General features: G+C 27.7%; 1 protein-coding gene across 1 annotated transcript; it reads right to left on the bottom strand.

Annotated features, from left to right (window-relative positions):
* Window positions 1-3,165: 3,165 nt before the first annotated feature.
* LOC122526025 (centrosomal protein of 162 kDa) lies at window positions 3,166-9,919 on the bottom strand. Its single transcript, XM_043649133.1, has 6 exons — window positions 9,715-9,919; window positions 9,157-9,432; window positions 8,980-9,079; window positions 5,310-8,884; window positions 4,882-5,043; window positions 3,166-4,820 (listed from the first exon to the last, which is right to left on the bottom strand). The coding sequence occupies exons 1-6, from the start codon at window positions 9,751-9,753 to the stop codon at window positions 4,596-4,598; spliced, it is 4,377 nt and encodes a 1,458-aa protein (XP_043505068.1). The 5' UTR covers window positions 9,754-9,919; the 3' UTR covers window positions 3,166-4,595.
* Window positions 9,920-10,656: the final 737 nt, after the last annotated feature.

The raw sequence follows: 10,656 nt of genomic DNA, 5'->3' as shown, positions 1-10,656 counted from the left end.
GTAATAAGTGTGTCATTCATAAAATTTATTCCTAAAAGTTTTACAAGTATTCGTAAATACACCCATACCAAACAGGAAATGTAAAAAAGAACTCAATCAGCATAACAATTTCGAAACGATCGAAAATGTTTTTCTTCATGATTTTTAAATATTGTTCAATTTTTGTGTTAGACTTTTTTATAACTATTATTTAAACTCAATGTAAAAACTCACATCGATTATTATTTTTTTACTTTACGTACAAAGAAATTATATCAGGAATAATAAAAAAAAAACAAATGACATGGGCATAATACGGAAAATAAGGATTATAAATGTAAATTGTGCTTAGTTATAAAAATTGTGTGTTTAATTGAAAATTCGATGAAGTATTCATTCAAAAATTGATTAAACAAATAAAATTATCTACATTAGTTAATATTAAATTTCGGTGTTTAAAGAGAAATTGGTAACCGTTGATCGGACGATATTTTACAAGTTATACTCTAGCAAATTTAGAAATTTTATTATTAAGCTAACATGGATTGTGAAATATAATTATAATAAACATTATGAGTATTATTAAATAACACGCTATTATTTTATCACATACTTTTTATCGTGAGTAATATGTTCGTCGAAATATTTGCGTTATTAAAATTGTTAAGAATATCAAATAAATATTTCGAACGAACACCAGTAAGTATGAAGGCAATCACTAGAAAAGTATTTCATTTGTTATAATTTAGAAAATAATACGATATATGCACGTACAGGGTATCCCAGGTTTTAATGTTCAAACTTTGTCAGTATATTATATGGCACTAAATAAGAAATAAATATTATGAAACATAAATCACATAGAGCTTTATTAAAAAGTTATAATAAAAATACGTTATACAAGTAATAGTAATAGTAACCGACTTGCTATTACTGGAGTACCGACTTAAGTGTTGATGAAGTGATATGAACTCCAACTTATTAATAGTTGGCGAAAATTACTTTCAATCTTAGGTAGCCTCAGAAAAAGGTAGTAAACACATCTTGTATTAGCACACTGAATGTAAATATTGCTAATTTATTCGAGCCAATGTTCATAGTAACATGTAATATAATATAATAAACATAGTAAATAAAGGAAATAATACATTACATTTTTTCTTATTTAGTGCCATAGAATATACTGATAAAGTTTGAACATTAAAACTTGGGATGCCCTATATATACATATACAGGATGTTTCATAATATGTGGAACCCACTTCAGGAGTTAATAGGGGACACAAAACTATAAAGAAAAGTTCGTATAAGCATGTGCCCTTTCAATATTTGTATTTCAATAATTCGTGATGGCTTAACTTCATGGAAAGTGCCCAAAATGATCATCCTCAGTTCGTATTTCTAAGCTCTGTTTCTTATGAATATTTCTTGTCCTTGCTGATGTCATACATTTTGTTAATTAAATTGAGTCATTTCGGTTTATTAAGTTCAGCTCCAATGCTCAGTTCTCTTACTAGTATTTACTTATTTTTTATTTGTTATGTGTTAAAAGTTACAAGTGAAACATTAGATTTTGATTTGTTGGGATCATTTAAAAATAATTATGTAGTCAGTATCCATTGCCAAAAGAATTTCGAGCACGTATACAAGACGTTAATAGATTTGTCAATAGATTTAACTCATACCTGGGAATTTTTAAAGACTGCAAAATTCGATGATACGACGCCAACTCGGATAAAAATTGATAGTGATCATTTCAAATACCTTTTTTAAAGACAAACTTATCGTAGATTATTGAAACACAAATGTGGCAATAACTTTAAGACGACCAAATAGAACACATGTTTTTATGGACTTTTTTCATTGTTTTTTTGTTCCCTGTACAGATACACTACAGGAGTGATCCTGTAGTGGATCCTACATAGTACGAAACACCCTATATACATATACAGGGTCTTTCGCCTAACTCGACCACTTAAAATATCTTACTTATTTCATACGATAGAAAAAATGTAAAAAAAGAAATATTCTATTCGAAGACGTCAATTCAGTGATGAATTTTTTTTTTCAAGGTCATTTTTTTTTAAATTTTAAGACCATCGTATTTTTTTTAAATGGGACTACATATTAATAGGACAATATTCTTATAGCTTATAAAAAAACGAATTCAACGATGCATAATGTTGACCTTTAAGTAACCTTTACCGTTTGTCTGTAACTTCAGTACGCGCTCGGAGGACGCTAAATGAAGGAACAAATGCACTACAACGTCTAAGACACTCATCAAGCAAAAAATCTTCTCGTGTACAAGAAACAACATATTGCACCTCAATGGATTCGTTTTTTTATAAGCTATAAGAATATTGTAGTAAAAATATCCAATTCCATTAAAAAAAAATACAATGACCATGAAATTTTGAAAAAAATGACCTTGAAAAAAATTCGGCCATTATTATATTGGCGCCTTCGAACAGAATATTTTTTTTCTCTGACATTTTTTTCAATCGTACGAAATAAGCGACATATTTTAAGTGGTCAAGTTAGGCGAAAGACCCTGTATATATTCGTATTATAAATAAAAATAATGTCATTTAAACAAATATAAATTTGATAAAATTAATCCAAAATAAAACATAATTAAAATATCTTTGATCTATTCTAAAATTCTACATTATGTACGTTCAGCCATAAAATAATAATTATACGAGCCATGGATTATTATTTTTGATTTAATTATGTATATATAAAATTGTTTAATATAACGGTATTCTATAAATATTTTCTATCACACTCGAAACTATAATTTTGTGCTAGGTCTTTCCATTATTTTATTTATTTATATCAAATCACATTTGAAAAAAAAGAAGATAATTTTCTTAACAGTCGTGTCTTCTTTTTTTTGTTCTTTTCAAAAAACACACTGAACTTTCTTTATATATTTCCAAATTATTGTTACATTTCTATTTCTAAGAAAATTTTCAAATTATTTTATCTAATCATGAAGTAGATTAGATATGTATACTTTTACAAAAAGCAACGTTGTATACACCTAATGTAACATGATTTTCATTCTTTCCATCTCTCGAATATTTAAATATACAATCACTTGTATTAAAAAAGTAATCTATACTAATCATAAATTAGAAAAAAAAGGTACATATTGCGAAAAATACTTCGATAGTAAATACATTAAGAAGAATAGTCTTTATATAGAACCGTAGACTATTAAACTGGCTCAAGTAGATATGTATGTACAAATTCGAAAAACCATTTAGTTCTACTTAAAAATTTTAGTTTTCACATTTATACGAATAATAATATAGTTTGAATAACGAAACCTTATAATGCAGCACATTCAATTATGAAATATATCAACAGATTCTTTAATAAAAACAAGCAGCGATTACACAAGACAGAAAATTGAAATCTTTTTTTTTTATTTTATTTTTTTATTTTATTTTATACTATTGGCATAATATATACTAGAAAAAAAATTCGACTCGTGTAATCGCTCCATTTAAATAGCTTAAGTTATACATTTAGATGAAAATTCTAATTTTCTAATTAGAATAAGTAAAATATACATCTCTGATGAATTCTTCATTACACTATCGAGGCCGGAATGCATTAAATTGTGCGATTGTATATATGTATGTGTGCTATATAAATACAACTACTTTGGCGAGATCATTAAGACTAAATGCGTAGAATCTTTAGCAATGAATAAGTTACACCGTGGTATGTATGAATGATATTTTCGAAAATATGAATTCGTTGATTCTGAAAAACCGAGTATTTTAATAAAACTCGGATAAATATGGCATAAATATAATTCCGAACAAGATGACAACTATTTACAAATCTTCAAGAAAGGACATTATAAAAAACTAGATTCTACCTAACTCTGGAAGATAAACGTGTGAGTAAATCTCTATGTAGTGATCTAATTAATCACTTTGTCGAGTCACAGTTAACAAACTAACGGCAATGAATATTTTATATACACATGTGCCTATAAATTTGAAATCCCACAAGTTGGAACACATTTAATGCTAATTTATATAAAGCTAAAAAATAATAAATTAATATCATTGATTTTCTTATTAAAAATAAATTATAAATTTGTCAAAATTAAAAACCTTTAACTTAGATATTTTGGCTGACTCGTTGCATATATATATACGTATAATGGCAAGCAGGCATAAGAAAGAAGACAAAGAGATTTAATAACGTATACCATTTCGTTGCTAGCTATGTAATAACTACTATTTAAGTAGTAGTCGTATCTTTGGCAGTGATGAAAGATCTCATCCATTTTTATAAGAAGTTTTTTGATATTTATATTCGCAGCAATAAAACTTCTGTAATAGTCATAACATCAAACAATGCAATAGCAAGAGAAGAAAAATACACTGACTAAAGCTAATCTAATAATAATTATATCATGGACGTCAGACTTTGGCCATGGCTTTTGCTCGACGTGATTCAAATGAAACGAATCGTATAGTTCAACAAATGAAACAACCACCACATATGAAATTATGTGATGATACAATTACATGATTAACAACAGTCTTATGGGCACTTCAAAAAGACACATTTAAATACGTGTCAACATTAATGAGAATTGGCAATTTCTTGTAACATTGCAAGAATGTGATCAAGTTCTTGACGAAAGTAACAAAGCTGCCGATTTTTACCCTTTTCATTTTTACAGTCTTTACACTGCGTACGATTTCTAAGCAAATTACGTACCAAAGACTGTAATGTCATTTCACGACTTTCGTGCCTTTGTTGAAGAATTGTTATTTTGTCCTGTAGTAATTGTAACTGCTCAGTTCCCTATAACAAACAAAGTATCAACCGAAATGAGAAAGATCACCCACATCGGCTATTTACATACCGGCGTAGAAAGATATTTGACTTTCTCATTTAGCGTTTTCACTTTATTCTCTAAATGTTCTCGTTCAGCCTTTAACACAATCACCTGCTCCTTGTAATCCCTTAATTTATCAATTTGTTCCTTCAGATGAGTAATTACAGCAACTTGTGAATTAACCTGACCCTAAAAATATTAAAATAATATAGTTAATATTGAAATAATTTATCTTAAAACATTAATACACTTATAGATTGCAAATTTAAAAAAAAATAATTAAAAAACTATTGTGTAAAGTAACTGCAAATACTAATATAAGCCTATATATAGTATAGTATATATATTAATAAATTAATCTGATGTATAAATTTTATATAAAAGACATAAAATATAAAAACATTATGGAATGGTGATTAAAAACAAAAAATAATGCTATACGCAAACCCACAAACCTGTAATTTTACCACTTTAGAATCTCCAAATTTAACACTGTATTCCTTCACAAGAGTAGCCATTTCTCGTTCATGCTCTTCCTGTAAAATATTCAGATCGTGAAGTCTTTTATTTTTCAGCGCCATGAAGTCCTTATTCATTTTGTTTAATTCTTCCTTTAGAATTTCATTATCGCTCAATAATTTTTTGACCAAGGTATTATCAGTAGTTTCTGTATAATTCATTGGATCATATAATTTATGATTAGATGCGGATAATCGTGTACCCTGGTCTGTTGCGTGTCCATTTTGATATATGTTTGAATTCTGATCATTACCTTCTGTAGATCGTGAACCCAGCAATTTTGCATTAGTCTTTTCAAGATCTGCACTTTTAAAAGTTCTACGATCATTTAAAAGTTTCTCACGTTCTTTCTGTAATCGTCTATTAGTCTTTTGTAATTCCTGATATTCTTTTGTAAGCTTAGAAACTGCCCTATCTTTATTTGAAAGTTCCAATTTGAGTCCACGTATTGTAGCGATAAGATGAGCATCTTCTTTCGGATTTTGAGATTTTGGACCAACCTTTACAATTCTTTGGTCTTTTTTGTCCTCTTTATCAATTAATAAAGATTTTTCATCTTTCTTACATGTTGTGGTTTCTACCCCTTTACTTTCAATGCTTTTACTAGTTGTTTGTGTAAACATATCAACATATACCTTTTGATTTGCAGTAGTTGCTTCTAACAATTTGCCTTCTAATTCTGTTATCTGAGAAATATATTTTTCTTTCATATCGGAAAATTTTTGCTGCAAGTGAAGTAATTTTTGCTGTAAAATATCTTCTTTGGTTTCTAGTTCTTTCTCAAGAACAGCTATTCTTTCTTCAAGAAGTTTTACTTTTTCAGTTCCAATTTTGTCTTGTTCCGAATTAGCAGTTAATATTAAAGCAGATATAGAATCTGGATTTTTTCTTTTAAGAATACGTTCCATTTCACGTACTTGTCTTGTCAGATCCATAATTTTTTTATTATCAAGTATTACTTGATCCTTCAATTTTTGTGTAAGTTGCTTCTCACGTTCAATATGATTTTTAGCAGTCTGTAATTTTTCTTGTAAGTTACCTTCCTTAACCCTAAATTCTAGAAGTTCCTTCTCTAAGGGCAAAACTCTTTGTTGAAGTTTTTCAAATTCTAATTTTGTTGTACGTAATTGATCAGTTTTAGAACTTAATTTAATATTCAGTTCTTCCACCTGTTTTTTCAAGTCAACCTCTACTTTAATTGTGGCCTGTAATTTATCTGTAATAAAGTCATTCTTTGTTCTAAGTTGTTCTTTAAAAATTTCCAATTCATCATTAAGTAAACCATTTTGTTGTATTAAATCATCATTCTTCAATGTACAATCAGCATTTTTCTCTTTAAGCTCAGAAACTTCTAAATTTAATTTTAATGCCTCTTCCTCTAAATCTTTAACACGATCTATTAGACGTTGCATTTCATTCGTTTCTAATGTGGTAGATTTTTGCTTTAACTGCAACATTTTGATTTCTTCCTGCATACGTTTTGTATCTTGTAGCAATTTTTTATTTTCAGTTTCATAAGTACGAGTTACATTTTCTAACTTTTCTATCTCTTTTTCCAAAACAATAACCTTAGCATCTGATTTTGAATAAACATTTACATGTTTTTCATTTAAAGATAACTCATCTACTTTTGCTTTCAAAACTATGTTCTCCTTCCTTAATGCAAATAACTCTTCCTCAAAAGACAAACGCATATTATCTATTTGACTTTTATATAATCTTACTTCGGATTCCAATTGTTGCTTTAATAATAAATTTTTATGTTTTTCTTCACGATATAATACTTCATAATTTTGTTTCATTATATTTTGCTTTGTATCACCACCAGCCATAAGACTTTCAGGTGACCTAAATTGAGATTTATATGGTAAACTTAATGAGGAAACAGCTTTCTCGATATCAGCCTTTGAATGTGAAAGAGTTTTACTTCTAGGTAATAACTTAGGAACGGGCTTAGATTGTATTTTTGGCTTCAATATAGGAGATTTCTTTGATACTAATGGATTTACTTTTCTTGTAACATCAGCAGATTTTGGAACTCTTAGATTTTCTTGAGAGTTTTTCAATTGCGGTTTACAGATTTGATCATAACTTTTAGATTTACAGAATCTAATATCTCTCTTTTGATTCTTATTATCTATCGCACTACCAATACGACCATTTTTAGGCAAATCCAATACGCGTTTTCGCCAATCATGTAGATAAGAATCTTTATTAACTCGAGAAGTCTTGTCCGAATTGACTATACTAGTTTTAGACTTTGTGGTAGTTTCTTTTATAATAAATTTCTTATCGCTTTCAACTATTACTCTATTCTCTTTTTGTATATTTTCATTAGATCTTTCAGCAATAAGTTTAGGAATAGCATCTGCAAACAATTCTAATCTCGGAGTAAGTCCCACAGTATATAATTCATTTTTAGAATTGACAACTTTTTTATTGTCATCGTTTTTGTCAATAACTTTGGGAGAAATCGGATCTGTCTTATGGAGTACAAACTGACTATGCGTTCGCTTAGTAGAATAAGAAGTATCTATTACTTTTTTATCATTTAAATGTTGAACTTCTTTGGATTCTCTTATATTAGACTCTACTTCACCCGTTTTGTGCTCTGTCCCTATAGTATGAGTATGAGGTAGTTCCTTTTCCAGTATTTCAGAAATTTCTTTTTCTGGAAATTCTGGGCTTTTATCAATAGCTGGCTGTCCTTCTACAGTTGAAATATCATCTCCTTTAGTTGATTTTAAAAAAAGATCATATATCGGCATAGTTTCTTTTAATTCTTGTTCTTTTTTATCACTTTGACCCTGTAATAGCTTTAAAAAATGTGAAAAATCTTCTTGGCCAAAGCTAGAACTACCCGACATGCCTCCTTCCAGCTTCTCTTTCGACTTTTTAAGAAGGTTTTCAAAAAAATCCTTATCAACATCTGTTATTTCTTTCTGCAAACTATCTTTGCTTCCACTCATTTTTTTAATACTTTTTAATTCTTCTGATCTTGAATGTCTTTCAATTGGATCATCTAAATCTGAACTACTAGATATTTCTACTTTTTGTTCCTCAAATTTTTTCTTTTGAAATTCTAATGTTTTAGGAGGTCGCAAAGCATTGAAATTCTCATAAATAACCTCAACTCCAGGACTAGTATCCCTTCTTTTTTCATATTTCGGACTTTTCTTAATCTTCTCTGATTCCTTATGTACTTCTTCCTGTATTAACTGAAAAATATCTTCCTCTAACTGTCTAACCCTATTTAGATCATCCAGATTATCTTGATCATTGTCAGGAACTAAAGTTTCAGACCTTGATATGCTCTTCGACAAATTACTAGTATTCTTAAGAACTAGTTTTTCAGCCTCTTCTAATAATTCTTCTACAGATTTTTCTTCTTCCGTATGGTGTTTACTTGAACTTCCAGATTTTGCATTATCCGGAGCAGAATTTGGACTTAAAGCCCCAGCAATCCTGCTCATTTCTTCTAAAATGCTACCTATGTCTTCATCGGTTGCATCTGCATTCAAAAAATAAATAAATAAGAAAAGTTTCAAGTAAAATTTCAAGATGTAACAAAATTATGTAAAAAATAAAAGATATTACAATACGTACTTTCAAAATCTGATTGATATTTATCAAAAGCTGCAGAAGCAAGTATATCACATAATGTATCGTCTTTATCTTTAATTTCTCCTTCACTTTTATGCATAATCTATACATACAAACAATGTATTAAAAAATCTTACATTTATTTGAATAAAATTCAAAACAAATATCATTGTTCCTCACTTTGCACATTTTTTCTTTCTCGAGAAATTCTTTCATAGAAGAGCTAATGTCAGGTGAAGGTGTAAGTGTTTTCTTCGTCTTTATTTCTATAGCTTTAGTATTGGTTACCTCAAGACGAGTTTCTGGTCTTTTTAACCACCATTTTTCCTCAGGATTTACTTCACTATCAGGTGGAGGTTCAGGTTCCTTTACTAATTTAGGTTTTTCTTTTATGTGTACAGAGTTTTCACCTACGCTTAAACTTATAGAAGATTCCAAAGAATCATCTTCGCTAAACTAGAGAAAAATAAATTTAGAAAAAAAAGATAATCATTTTTATTTAAGCAAGCATCACAAAAATATCGAAATAATCTATAGCAATGATTTACTTAAAACATAAATAATCACCAAATCTGTTACAAAAATGTTAAAGTTACTTCTACGATATTGTAAGAAATATTAAGAGATTATAATAAGAAATATAACTTTAAAAAATAAATATAACTTTAAATAATAAATATAGCTATTAACAATATTTTAAGGTTAATTCTAGAACACTAGAGAAAAGATTTAACTTACGTCCTCCTCAGACGGAAACTTTTTAGATTGTGAAAACATCACAGATTTGTACAATAGAAATTAAATAATACTACAATAAAATATCATGTTTTTCAATGAATTAACACCTGCGTCACTTTGTTTGTTTGATATTTATAATCGTGCGCAACATTACAGCGACATCTGCTGAATACTTTCACATTTATTTTTATTATCTTTTCTATTATCTTATACAAAAGAATTTATTTAATTCTAAATAGCTTTAATCACAAGTGCGTGCAACAAAAAAGGAAAGCTTTTCCTTTAATAATCTAAAATTGGATTCTACCTAATTATAAAAAAAAGAGAAAAATTTTATATGTACATGAATACATATGTATATATGTTAATTTACTTGTATTTAAAAAAATATAATTTTTTGTTAAAGTTCAAAATTTTTCAACCAACCTTTATGTATATATATATATATATATATATATATATATATAAAATATTATTATATATATATATATAATATTTTATATATTATATATATATATATATAATAGGAACATAATATTATTTATTGAATAGTAGAATAAATGACTAAATATTTATTTTTTATTTATAATTAACCATTATAATCACACACACAAATGTGCCCATAATTATAAAAATGGTCTATCTAAGTCAAAATTAAAAAAAATAAGTTTATTAGTTATTTCACATCACATTATTTTAAACTAAATTAATTCAATGTAATTTTTACAGAATTGTTAAAAATGAACCATTAGATAGTGCTTATTAATCCAACATTATATGGAATTCATTTAGTGTTCCAATGTAATTCTTTATGATAACAAATCAAAGAACGAAATGGAAGGATATAAAAAGTAATAATTTCAAGAACAATTATATAGATGAGAAATTCTTTTTTTCTTTATTAATAATAATTTTGTATATATCCATATTCGTTCGATAAGG

This window comes from Polistes fuscatus, unplaced genomic scaffold (assembly GCF_010416935.1).
Source record: "Polistes fuscatus isolate 324 unplaced genomic scaffold, CU_Pfus_HIC Scaffold1, whole genome shotgun sequence".
NCBI classification, from domain to species: Eukaryota; Metazoa; Arthropoda; class Insecta; order Hymenoptera; family Vespidae; genus Polistes; species Polistes fuscatus.
Note: the sequence above shows the minus strand (reverse complement) of the source record. Positions and strands in the feature narration are given on the sequence as shown.

Bases quoted from the DNA above. Each gene is read 5' to 3' on its own strand.
- LOC122526025 (XM_043649133.1), bottom strand. From the start codon at position 9,753: ATGTTTTCACAATCTAAAAAGTTTCCGTCTGAGGAGGAC. The intron at 9,080-9,156 runs GTGAGGAACAAT...TTGTATGTATAG, and splicing joins AGAAAGAAAAAATGTGCAAA to ATTATGCATAAAAGTGAAGG. The intron at 5,044-5,309 runs GTTTGTGGGTTT...TAATATTTTTAG, and splicing joins CTAAAGTGGTAAAATTACAG to GGTCAGGTTAATTCACAAGT.